At 35.1% G+C, this 13,766-nt stretch overlaps 1 protein-coding gene across 8 annotated transcripts in view; it reads left to right on the top strand.

Annotated features, from left to right (window-relative positions):
• Nucleotides 1–13,766, top strand: part of VPS13C (vacuolar protein sorting 13 homolog C) — a 192,724-nt gene that overhangs the window by 37,355 nt on the left and 141,603 nt on the right. For all 8 annotated transcript variants that reach the window (XR_004030533.1, XR_004030529.1, XR_004030532.1 and 5 more), the window contains 7 exons: nucleotides 5,130–5,189; nucleotides 6,025–6,105; nucleotides 6,961–7,018; nucleotides 8,526–8,653; nucleotides 10,367–10,473; nucleotides 11,671–11,842; nucleotides 13,464–13,526. Coding sequence is in view for 3 of the 8 variants with exons in the window: in XM_030814508.1 (XP_030670368.1) it covers nucleotides 5,130–5,189; nucleotides 6,025–6,105; nucleotides 6,961–7,018; nucleotides 8,526–8,653; nucleotides 10,367–10,473; nucleotides 11,671–11,842; nucleotides 13,464–13,526 (669 nt within the window). In the remaining 5 variants the exon portion in view is untranslated. The remainder of the gene's footprint in view (nucleotides 1–5,129; nucleotides 5,190–6,024; nucleotides 6,106–6,960; nucleotides 7,019–8,525; nucleotides 8,654–10,366; nucleotides 10,474–11,670; nucleotides 11,843–13,463; nucleotides 13,527–13,766) is intronic.

Below are 13,766 nucleotides of genomic sequence, written 5' to 3'. Positions count from 1 at the left end.
AGTTAAGGACGGTACAGGAATTGAATTCAGCTCTGCACGAAGCAGACCTAATAGACATCTACAGAACTGCCCACCCCAAATCAGCAGAATATACATTCTTCTCAGAACCACACCTCACCTTTTCCAAAATTGACCACATAGTTGGAAGTAAAGCACTCCTCAGCAAATGTAAAAGAACAGAAATTATAACAAACAGTCTGTCAGACCACAATGCAATCAAACTACAACTCAGGATTAAGAAACTCACTCAAAACCACTCAACTACATGGAAACTGAACAACCTGCTCCTGAATGACTACTGGGTACATAATGAAATGAAGGCAGAAATAAAGATGTTCTTTGAAACCAAGGAGAACAAAGACACAACATACCAGAATCTCTGGGACACATTTAAAGCAGTGTGTATAGGGAAATTTTTAGCACTAAATGCCTGCAAGAGAAAGCAGGAAAGATCTAAAATTGACACCCTAACATCACAATTAAAAGAACTAGAGAAGCAAGAGCAAACACATTCAAAAGCTAGCAGAAGCCAAGAAATAACTAAGATCAGAGCAGAACTGAAGGAGATAGAGACACAAAAAACCCTTCAAAAAATCAATGAATCCAGGAGCTGTTTTTTTGAAAAGATCAACAAAATTGATAGACTGCTAGCAAGACAAAGAAGAAAAGAGAGAAGAATCAAATAGATGCAATAAAAAATGATAAAGGAGATATCACCACCGATCCCACAGAAATATAAACTACCATCAGAGAATACTATAAACACCTCTACGCAAATAAACTAGAAAATCTAGAAGAAATGGATAAATTCCTGGTCACATACACCCTCCCAAGACTAAACCAGGAAGAAGTTGAATCTCTGAATAGATCAATAACAGGCTCTGAAATTGAGGCAATAATTAATAGCTTACCAACCAAAAAAAGTCCAGGACCAGACGGATTCACAGCCGAATTCTACCAGAGGTACAAGGAGGAGCTGGTACCATTCCTTCTGAAGCTATTCCAATCAATAGAAAAAGAGGGAATCATCCCTAACTCATTTTATGAGGCCAGCATCATCCTGATCCCAAAGCCTGGCAGAGACACAACAAAAAAAGAGAATTTTAGACCAATATCCTTGATGGACATGGATGCAAAAATCCTCAATAAAATACTGGCAAACCGAATCCAGCAGCACATCAAAATCTTATCCACCATGATCAAGTAGGCTTCATCCCTGGGATGCAAGGCTGGTTCAACGTACACAGATCAATAAACATAATCCAGCATATAAACAGAACCAAAGGCAAAAACGACATGATTATCTCAATAGATGCAGAAAAGGCCTTTGACAAAATTCAACAGCCCTTCATGCTAAAAACTCTTAATAAATTAGGTATTGATGGGACGTATCTCAAAATAATAAGAGCTATTTATGACAAACCCACAGCCAATATCATACTGAATGGGCAAAAACTGGAAGCATTCCCTTTGAAAACTGGCACAAGACAGGGATGCCCTCTGTCACCTCTCCTATTCAACATAGTGTTGGAAGTTCTGGCCAGGGCAATCAGGCAGGAGAAAGAAATAAAGGGTATTCAATTAGGAAAAGAGGAAGTCAAATTGTCCCTGTTTGCAGATGACATGATTGTATATCTAGAAAACCCCATTGTGTCAGCCCCAAATCTCCTTAAGCTGATAGGCAACTTCAGCAAAGTCTCAGGATACAAAATCAATGTGCAAAAATCACGAGCATTCTTATACACCAATAACAGACAAACAGCCAAATCATGAGTGAACTCCCATTCACAATTGCTTCAAAGAGAATAAAATACCTAGGAATCCAACTTAACAAGGGATGTGAAGGACCTCTTCAAGGAGAACTACAAATCACTGCTCAACGAAATAAAAGAGGACACAAAGAAATGGAAGAACATTCCAGGCTCATGGGTAGGAAGAATCAATATTGTGAAAATGGCCATACTGCCCAAGGTAATTTATAGATTCAATGCCATCCCCATCAAGCTACCAATGACTTTCTTCACAGAATTGGAAAAAACTACTTTAAAGTTCATATGGAACCAAAAAAGAGCCTGCATCGCCAAGTCAATCCTAAGCCAAAAGAACAAAGCTGGAGGCATCATGCTACCTGACTTCAAACTATACTACAAGGCTATGGTAACCAAAACAGCATGGTACTGGTACCAAAACAGAGATACAGACCAATGGAACAGAACAGAGCCCTCAGAAATAATACCACACATCTACAACTATCTGATCTTTGACAAACCTGATGAAAACAAGAAATGGGGAGAGGATTCCCTATTTAACAAATGGTGCTGGGAAAACTGGCTAGCCATATGTAGAAAGCTGAAACTGGATCTCTTCCTTACACCTTATACAAAAATTAATTCAAGATGGACCAAAGACTTACATGTTAGACCTAAAACCATAAAAACCCTAGAAGAAAACCTAGGCAATACCATTCAGGACATAGTCATGGGCAAGGACTTCATGTCTAAAACACCAAAAGCAATGGCAACAAAAGCCAAAATTGATAAATGGGATCTAATTAAAGAGCTTCTGCACAGCAAAAGAAACTACCATCAGAGTGAACAGGCAACCTACAAAATGGGAGAAAATTTTTGCAATCTACTCATCTGACAAAGGGCTAATATCCAGAATCTACAAAGAACTCAAACAAATTTAGAAGAAAAAAACAACCCCATCAAAAAGTGGGTGAAGGATATGAACAGACCCTTCTCAAAATAAGACATTTATGTAGCCAACAGACACATGAAAAAATGCTCATCATCACTGGCCATCAGAGAAATGCAAATCAAAACCACAATGAGATATCATCTCACACCAGTTAGAATGGCGATCATTGAAAAGTCAGGAAACAACAGGTGCTGGAGAGGATGTGGAGAAATAGAAACACTTTTACACTGTTAGTGGGACTGTAAACTAGTTCAACCATTGTGGAAGACTGTGTGGCAATTCCTCAGGGATCTAGAACTAGAAATACCATTTGACCCAGCCATCTCATTACTGGGTATATACCCAAAGGACTATAAATCATGCTGCTATGAAGACACATGCACACATGTGTTTATTGCGGCACTACTCACAATAGTAAAGACTTGGAACCAACCCAAATGTCCAACAATGATAGACTGGATTAAGAAAATGTGGCACATATACACCATGGAATACTATGCAGCCATAAAAAGTGATGAGTTCATGTCCTTTGTAGGGACATGGATGAAGCTGGAAGCCATCATTCTCAGCAAACTGTCACAAGGACAAAAAACCAAACACTGTGTGTTCTCACTCATAGGTGGGAATTGAACAATGAGAACACATGGACACAGGAAGGGGAACATCACACATGGGGGCCTGTTGTGGGGTTGGGGGAGGGGGGAGGGATAGCATTAAGAGATATACCTAATGTAAATGATGAGTTAATGGATTCAGGAAATCAACATGGCACATGTATACATATGTAACAAACCTGCACGTTGTGTACATGTACCCTAGAACTTAAAGTATAATAAAATGTGTTTATATATAAAATAAAGGACAGTGAACCATAAATCATACCAGGCAAGTTTGCCTTATGACTACTTATATGGAGAGGGCCTCAATAAGGAAAGAAGAGGAAGAAGAATGGTAGGGTGGTAGACCGGCAGAGAAACAGACAAAGAAGGACATGGTTATGTGGAAGGCTTAACAATGTTGTGGGCATATAGAGAAGTAGAGATACACATCGAGTTGAAGAACAGAGCGGAAACAATAAAGAAAAAGAGAGAGCTGAAGAAACAAAGGAAAGGGAGTGAAGGAAACTAGTTTATCCTTTGCCTGTTTCCAAAATGAATTTGAAGTAGCTTTTGGCAAAAAGAAGAATACAGTAACACCTTTAAAGAGGATAGAATCTGTGTTCTAAAGGATAGAGAGAGAATTGTTCCAGAAAACTGTAACTAATGATAGTGGTCATAAGGGAGCAGAGTAACTTTGAGCTTCTAGCAAACAATGCAAAAAATACAAAATAGTCATATACCTCCTATTGTCTGATAACAGGTATACTATTGCCTAAGAGTATGTAGTTTCCTTAATGTTTGCTGCTGTTTGTCCCTTTGTGTCTTTGCTCAGACTCTTCATTCTGCTTTAGTTGTCTGTATTACTTTCTTCTCTTTGTCTTCCTGGTGATTCTACTCAAGTTTTAATACTTACGTGATATATGACCTTTCTTTCTCATTCTTTTTCGCTTCCTTCTTAGAATTTACCGTTCCCTCTTTTATGCTTCCTATTGTATTTTATCAAAGACCTGTAAAATATTATTGTACTGGTTATCATGTTAATCTCCTTCTGTCAAAACCACATTCATTCACTGAAGTAGTACCTACCTTTTAGTGTTTTTGTGATGATTAAATGAGATAGTTTATGTAAAACATTTGGCACATTGTCTGGCTCAATTATTTCCTGCTTCAACTATTATAGTGGCTATTATAACAACAGCAATAGCAAACCTACCTCCTTTGTATCCATACCATTTATTTTTCTTTGCAATTACAATCTAACTTATAAATCTAAAGTTATCTTCCCACCTGTGATCTGGATCTCATTTTACCTATCTGCCCACTGTACTCTCACTCTACTACTCCACTGAAACAGTTCTTAACAAGTTTCTCAATAACGCCCTTGCTGCTAAATAAGTTTAGTATTTGGTGTTGCTGAACATGCTGTCCTTGTAGAAACAGGGTCATGCTGTAATTTCCATACTCTCCTGGTTTTATTCCTATTACAAAACAATTACTTGTTTTTTTAAAAAGAATGTGTACCATATTCAATAGTGTATAGGCTGGTTCTCTGTTTTCATTCATACCCGATTCTTTCCACTGTTCAAATACACATTAACCCAGTAATTATTTTCTGAATGAATGAACTCAAATTAGAATCATGTCAATTCTCTTTTCATTGTTTCTTTGATTTTGTCTTATAAATATATGTAAAGAAATAGATAGCTAATACTATTTAACATTAAGTAGATGTCATTTCTTTCTAAATTGTTTTGTTACATTTTATAAGTATTAGAGCACTATTAATGACATCCATACCACATTTCAGAGGTATTCTCTTTTTTCTTTTAGACTGCAAATGAACACTGGACTCCATGCATATTAAATGAAGCAGACAAAATTATATACAAGGTATTATGTTGAAATAAAAATTTTTGTTAGTTTCCTAGGTGCACTTAATTTGTTTTCTTGAAGGAACATTGATGGAGGAGAATGTGCCATTGGAGTGTGAGTTAAAAGTCTAGGGTCTAGTTTTGGCCCTGGTACTTACTATGTGACCCTCTGTAATCACTTACCAATTCTGAGGTATAGGTTCTTTACCTATCAAGTGGAAATACAGGATACAGTTAATAGTTCCCAAATGGTGCTTTACTAGATATTGAGATATTTTTAGATGTTGTAGGGAAAATATTCTCTGATCAAGTAAGATTATTGATTAAAGTACTAAGCTATACATAATTAAACAGATACGTTTCATTTTATTTTAAACTATAGAGCTTTAGATATGTTAACAAACACTGTGAATCTCCAAGAGGGATATTTAGTATGTAGCTTTCCCACCTTGTTGACTGTAGACTCCTCTGCTGCCACCTGTTTTCAGGAAACAGCTATTCATATCTGCTGGAGGGATCATGTCTTTTTTTTTTTTCAGCACAATATTTACAGGGTCCGTTAAATACTAAATTCTGAATAAATATTTGATAATTGAATGACTGAGTTCCTTGGAAATAGTGTTCTTGAAAGTGCAATTTAGCAAATGCTAGACTTAATAAAGTCTGAATAACATGAATATATTTTCCCCTCATTTTTATATTATTTTCTTGAATTTATATTATTTTCTTTGAATTTAAAAATTCAAAATGGCATTTGGGTAATTTTGGAGTGGTGAACATGAGAATAATCTTTTAATATTGATTCATAATTTCAGTGTGTTGATTGCTTGATCTCTTTCATTTTTCTCTTACAGCTTATACGACTTGATAGTCTTAGCGCCTACTGGAATGTAAATTGCAGCATGTCTTACCAGAGATCAAGGGAACAGATTTTGGTAATATTAATGTATACTTGGAAGAGCTAACTTCACTCCCACTCCCTAAATTTGTTTAATGTAAGAGGGCCTTCATGAGGACAGGATATCAGCCATTTGTTTAACTTGTATTTCACTAAATCAGAAATATTAAAAACATCCTTTCAAATCCACTATGTGTCTTCAGAAAAGCAATTTTGTTTTTGAAGGTGTTTGTGAAATCATTCTCTGGGCAGTGACATCAGAGCCCATGGTATTAAATTAAAACTGTATTTATGCTTTTTTACATTCTCATTTTGATGATATTCTTGTCACATTCTGATATTTCATATTAGAATGATTAAGAGTATTATAAAGATAATATTTCTCAGATATAAAGCATGTATCTTTGACAAAGGTTTTAGACATTTGTGATGATGATTTTCTGAATAGTAGAAGATTAATTCAAAACTTCAGTGTGCTAAACCAGTCTTAGCCATGTTTATTTACTTAGAGGATAAAGAACAATTCAATTTTTAGAACTGGATAAATTTCAATCTTCTATCTTTGATTTCTCAGAAAGATACTGTAACATATGATTTGCTTTTGACTAGAATGTGTCTGAAATCCCCGTGTATAGATATACATATAAGTACATTTTTTCGGAGTCAGAGTGGACATACTACAAGGTTGTTTGTAGACATACAGAATTCTTAAAATTTTATGCTTCCGTATCTTTATACTTGTAAATAACGCTCAGTGTTTTTTTCTTATTGACTACTGATAACAGAGAAACAAAGATATTGATGTAAGAACCAAGCTTTGTGTGTGTGTGTGTGTGTGTGTCTGAATATGTGTGCGTTTTCTTTTTCATTCTCATTCAAATTTTTTGTTTAGGATCAGCTGAAAAATGAAATTCTTACAAGTGGAAATATACCCCCAAATTATCAATACAGTAAGTAATAGTAAAGGTTTATTTCATGTTATAGGAAGAAACATAGAATTAAATACATTATTTTAACATACTTTTCTGATAAACTTACTTAGTCAAAGTATATTAATTTTATACCTTACTATTATGATACAGCATGTTTGGGTTATAACTTATTATTTAGGAATAGATCGTAACACACACCACTGGAGAATAAGAGAGAGAGAAGGGCAGTATAGCTGTAGTTCATTCCCTACTGCCAACCTTCTTTGAATTCCATGTATTCTTCTTAGCTTGCTATTGTATTTTTTGTTTTAGGGTTTAGGTTTTCTTTCTTTTTTCAAAAAGTAACTAAATCTCTGAGATTCTGGTATTCAGGTCACCCTTATGTTACTATTGCAGTGTTAACATAATCCTGCCACTCTAGAGAATTTTTTTGTGAGCTTTTCTATTTCTTGGCAGCCTCACCTTTATTTTACAACTGGATCTCTAACAAAGCTTCCTGCTTATTTATTTATTTTTTCCGTCTGTTTTCTTTATTTCAGTTTCATGCTAATGAAGCTGTTGGTTTTTTATTAGTATACCCCTTTATGATTGTTCTCAGCTTTCATTCTCATGTTGTTCCATATTACTCTGGTTCACTGTTGTTTTCTTCATGTTCTTTTATAACTAATTGACGCTGGATAATAGTTGGCACTTATGTTACATAGATCCCTACATTTTTTGATGATAAAACTTTCAAGTGCTGCTAGTTTGTGAAATCATTTAGGTTCATTGATGGTAAGAAATAGTTAAGGAAAATCTACAATTTCATTCTTAGGCATTTTCCATTTGTAACTAGCCTTTAAAGCAGTTGAAAAGTTTGTACAATCTTATGCAAATTGTAATTACCATAAGATATCACAGTTTTTATAGTTTGATACTATTCATGGTTAAAATTTATCACCTTGCATTCCCCTATCATCTTCCCTAATACACCTTTTTATATTACTTCTCAACCTGAAGATTATTTTCTTTAGTTGATTCTAAGGTTATATACGTAATGATCATTTTGAAAATAATAAAGTGGTGAGCAGTTTCTTTTTTTGGAATGAATTTTATTCATGATTTTGTTACTAAATTCTCCTAGTGATTAAATAAGACAAATTTATCAGATCTTATTTCCTTTTTTGTATTAGTATTTTTAATGAATAATACAATCATTAAATGTCTTGCAACAAGGAAGAGAAGTCTAATTTTATGCAGACTGTGAATAACCAAGAGTAGATTGTCTGTCTCTTTTATACATTTCTTACCTAGAAGCATAGGACTCCAATTTCCTCCTTGGAGATTTCACTTTAACGATTGAGCTTATTATTATGCATTTAAGTAGAAGCTTAAATTTCTTAAATATTTTTTGGTAGTGATTTTGTTACACACATTTTTGATCATTTTTCTTTACTTCTAGAGTAACAGTGTTCTCATAATTATTTACACTTGTTTATATGTAAAAGCATATAAACATATCTTATGTCTTCCCATGTGATAAAAGTTTTCCAGCCAATATCAGCCTCTGCAAAACTCTACATGAATCCTTATGCAGAATCAGAGCTCAAAACGCCCAAACTGGATTGCAACATAGAAATACAAAATATTGCCATTGAACTGACCAAACCTCAGGTATGATTCATGTGGATATTTCCAGCTTTGATTAGCCTGAATCTTGACTGCTTTTATTTGTGATTATTACTTCTCTAATGGTTGGTGGTTTTTTGGGGTTCGTTATGTTGAGATTTGACTGTTTAAAAATTTTTGTTTTAAAGAAAATGAATTTCAAATTTAAGTAGTTTTTTAAAATTTTATTTCATCTTTTCCTAAAGTGTGGAGAATCATATCAAACTGTAGGGAATGACATTGTTTCCATTTGACTCACAATTGTTGATGGAAGATTTTTTCTTTTTTGAGATGGAGTCTCACTCTGTCGCCCAGGCTGGAGTGCAGTGGTGTGATCTCAGCTCACTGCAAACTCCGCCTCCTGAGTTCATGCCATTCTCCTACCTCAGCCTTTAGAGCAGCTGGGACTACAGGCGCCTGCCACCACTCCTGGCTAATTTTTTTGTATTTTTTAGTAGAGACCATGTTTCACTGCGTTAGCCAGGATGGTCTCGATCTCCTGACCTAGTGATCTGCCCATCTCGGCCTCCCAGAGTGCTGGGATTACAGGCGTGAGCTACCGCACCTGGCCTGTTGATGGAAGATTTTAATGTGTTTTTCCCTCCTCAGTTTTTAATGGAAGACACTCTTATTAAGTGTTGTTTCTTTAATTTGTAGAACAGCTATCTTGGCAGCTTTTTCCTCTATTTGTTTCCCAAGCATGGTTGTATGGCCAGAGAGTTGGGGTGACAGGCTTGGTGAACTGGAAGTGAAAGGAGGACAGGAGATTTAGCTAATTTAGCTTTTTTGTATGATTCTGTTCAATAAAAATGTAATGCAAGTTGTAATTTTAGATTTTCTAGTAGCTGTGTTAAGAATGTGAAAAGAAAAAGGTGAAATTAACTTTAATAATGCATTTTATTTAACTTAATATTTCCAAAATATTAATCATATCAACATATAATAAATGTAAAAAGTTGTAATGAGACATTTCACATCACTTAAAATACATTTAAGTTCAGACTAGACACATTTCAAGTGATGAACAGCCGCATGGTAGGTAACCTTTAATTAGAACTGCATTGTGAAAAATTAGAGAGAAGGAAGCTAGACTTGCACCCCCCCCCCCCGCCTTTTTTTTTTTATTTTCTCTGCTTTCATGTTACCTCTGGGGGTATGTTTCCCTCCATTTGAACTGTTTGTCAGATCTACACAGAGTTGCTGTGTTGATGGTAACATGGCTGCTTAAATAGCTTTATCTTGCTTTGGTTATGCAATAATTTTTTGCAGTAATTTCAAAATCAGCTCATAGATGGCTACTGCTGAAACGATGGTCCAGAGGAAAAATATATAGTCTTCAAAACAGGCATAGTTTATATCATAATTTACAGATACCATATTTCATTGTTTCTAAGATGTTCATTTAGTTTACATTTTAACATATCTGAAAATAGGATGTATATATTGGTGATAAGACAATTTAATTAACAGCAGTTTTCTTTTGTAGTAGAACCTAAAATTATATTACAACTTAAAATTGATAGTGTCTTAAATTTGATGAACTGTAGTATACTTGCAATTGATAGCATCTTAAATTTGATGAAATATAGTATATTATTGGGCTACCAGGCAACATTGTTCAGGGAATTTAGAGTCTTACTAGTCTAAAAAATAGATTGAAATTTAGTCTTTTTTTATATGTACAGTGTAATAAATATAACTTTATTTTTGTTTTAACAGTACTTAAGTATGATTGACCTTTTGGAGTCAGTGGATTATATGGTTAGGAATGCGCCTTATAGGAAATACAAGCCTTATTTACCACTTCATACCAATGGTCGACGATGGTAAGTTAGAATTTGTTTTTTGTTTTGTGAGGAACATATAATCATATATTTAGTTACTCTCAGAGTTAAACAACCTTTAAAAGCCAAGTAATTCAACCACTTTAAAAAAAGAGACAAGAGTATTAAAAGACAAATAGCAAATATATTGATTACTTATAAAAACAGCTTTCACTTCTTTTGTATGTCCATATTACTTTTTTCATATGAATATCCACTTGTATTTCTGCTCCTAGGTTCCCGAATTCTGTTTTTTTTTTTTTTTTTTTTTTGAGATAGAGTCTTGCTCTGTCCCCATGCTGAAGTGCAGTGACGTGATCTTGGCTCACTGCAACTTGTGCCTCCCCGGTTCAAGCGATTCTCCTGCCTCAGCCTCCCAAGAAGATGGGGGTACAGGGTGTGCCACCACACCCAGCTAATTTTTGTATTTTTATTTTTTTGAGACAGAGTCTTGCTCTGTCGCCCAGGCTGGGGTACGGTGACGCGATCTTGGCTCATTGCATCCTCCGCCTCCCGGGTTCAAGCAACTCCCTGCCCCAGCCTCCCAAGTAGCTGAGATTACAGGCACCCACCACCATGCCTGGCTAATTTTTGTATTTTTAGTAGAGACAGGCTTTCAGCATCTCGACATCTTGAACTCCTGACCTTGTGATCTACTCTCCTCGGCCTCCCAAAGTGCTGGGATTACAGGCGTGAGCCACGTGCCCGGCCTAATTTTTGTATTTTTAGTAGAGATGGGGTTTCACCTCGTTGGCCAGGATGGTCTCAAACTCTTGACCTCGTGATCTGCCTGCCTTGGCCTCTCAAAGTGCTGGGATTACAGATGTGAGCCGCTGCACCCTGCCGGTTCCCAAATTCTTAACTTAACATTCAAGACATTCATTCAACATTTTTATAAAAGTTTTATCGCTTATCAGTCATCCACATAGACTCAGTGTTATAACCATACTGGAATACTATTTCCCACATGTCATTTTGTGCCTTTTGGATTTTGCTTTGGCAAACTCTGTTCCTTAAGGGTTTTCTTATATCTAAGTCTATTTAAGTCAGACAATTTTACTGGGAATTGTTGAGCTCTTATAGGAAGACAGTTAAGAAGAACAAAAAATTTGACAGCATAAGATCTAAAAAGTCAAGACTTTTCCTGTTTTCTCTTAAACCTTTATATTAACATTTACGTTAACAAAATTTGATTTTCAGGTGGAAATATGCAATTGATTCTGTTCTTGAAGTTCATGTAAGAAGGTATACACAGATGTGGTCATGGAGTAACATAAAAAAGCACAGGCAGTTACTCAGGAGTTATAAAATTGCCTACAAAAACAAGTTAACGCAGTCTAAAGTCTCAGAAGAAATACAGAAAGAAATTCAGGTATATCTTCCATATATTAGTGAGAGCTATTATTTGTCTAATCATCCTTTAATATTCTTTTGCATGTAATTTGAATCAAAAAATAATTTTAGGAAGAACAGAATTCACCTCTTTTTGAGAGAGAATTATGTGGGAAAATGCAGAATTTTTTTTCCCAGTTTTTCTTTTTTAAAAAAAACTTTTTTTCCCCCTGCAAATATCAGATAAAATAAGGTTACTGTAAACAATTTGGGGAAAGGTGTCTGGTTTTTATAATAATGTTTAGAAAGTCAGTATCAGAGCTGTTTAAATATGTGTTTATTAGATAGTTATATCTTACTTGTTTTGTTAGTAGACATCCTGTATTTATACGGTAGTGGCTTTTCAAAATACTTCAAAATATTATTTATAAAAAACAGCTTTTACTTCTCGGGAAAGAAGAGGTTTTATCTACCCCCTTTTAAAAGGTAGAAACATAGCCGGGCATGGTGGCTCACGCCTGTAATCCCAGCACCTTGGGAGGCTGAGGTGGGTGGATCACCTGAGGTCAGGAATTCGAGACTAGTCTGGCCAACATGGTGAAACCCCGTCTCTACTAAAAATACCAAAAATTAGCTGGGCGTGGTGGCGGGCGCCTGTAATCCCAGCTACTCGGGAGGCTGAGGCAGGAGAATTGCTTGAACCTGGGAGGTGGAGGTTGCAGTGAGCCAAGATCCTGCCATTGCATTCCAGTCTGGCAACAAGAGCGAAACTCCCTCTCAAGAAAAAAAAAAAAAAAAAAAAAAAAGGTAGAAACACACTGGATACATAATTTGCTTAATGTCTTCTGATTTCACATATAGAACTGTTGCTGGCAATGATTCATAATGTGAAAAATGAGTTGAATTCCTATTTTTCTGAAGTATATCACAATCACCAGTATGAAATATTAAAAAAAGCGTAGGTATTGGAGTCAGATGGATTTGGGTTCAAGTACTGACTTGGATATTTACCAAATGTCCTTCTGATTATGGACACAAGTTTCTCAAATTCTGAGGTCTAGTGTTCTCATATATAAAATGGTAACAATATCTGTCTTACGGAGTGGTGAGAATTGTATGAGACAGCACATAAAGCACTTGGAACACAGGTCACCTGGTTAATGTTAGATTCCCCCACGTACTTTTATATACATGCCTCAAATCAGTTTCTACTTTAGCCTACTTATTGATTTGCAGAATTTTACATTCTTAAATATTATGTGTTTTGTAATGGCACCTTTAGTACAATGGCTATATAATAAGAATGGGGGGAGTTACAAGTAAGAATCATAAGGATGATATGTAAAACAAGTCCCCTTCCTAAATATTCATGTTTTCGTGTGCATTTATGTCTATTTGTTAATTATAATGGTCTCACAGAAAAATTATTTTCATATTGTATTTAATGAGGATTTATTTTCTTGGAAAACTTATTTTCTTTTACTGTAAAAAATTAAAAAATTTAAAAGTCTAGAATGCATTCAAATTTATACTAATACTTTCAACTTTCATTAGGTCACAGGTACTGATAATGGACTAGATATGCCTAGAAATCATAAAAGAAAAATTTCTTTTATCTAATGATTAAATTTCTTGTTTACAAGTGCCTCTGTTTTTTACAGGACTTGGAGAAGACTCTAGATGTTTTTAACATAATTTTAGCAAGGCAACAAGCACAAGTTGAGGTAATCATTTTTATTAGCTGATTTTATGTTTTAAACATGTTAATGCCCACTTTTAAACCTAGGATCAAGAAATTGAAGTTTCACGAGTTGAGGTTTTATTGCTTAATTTAGTCTCAGGAGAAAAGAAACTGGAGTACTGAAAAAAAGCCACTAACATGAAGGGGGAAAAAACCTTATTTTTATTATTATTATTTTTTTGAGATGGAGTCTTGCTCTGTCTCCCGGGCTGGGATGCAGTGG

The sequence above is a fragment of the Nomascus leucogenys genome, chromosome 6 (genome assembly GCF_006542625.1).
Source record: "Nomascus leucogenys isolate Asia chromosome 6, Asia_NLE_v1, whole genome shotgun sequence".
Classification (NCBI taxonomy): domain Eukaryota; kingdom Metazoa; phylum Chordata; class Mammalia; order Primates; family Hylobatidae; genus Nomascus; species Nomascus leucogenys.
This window is presented reverse-complemented; position numbering and strand designations above follow the sequence as displayed.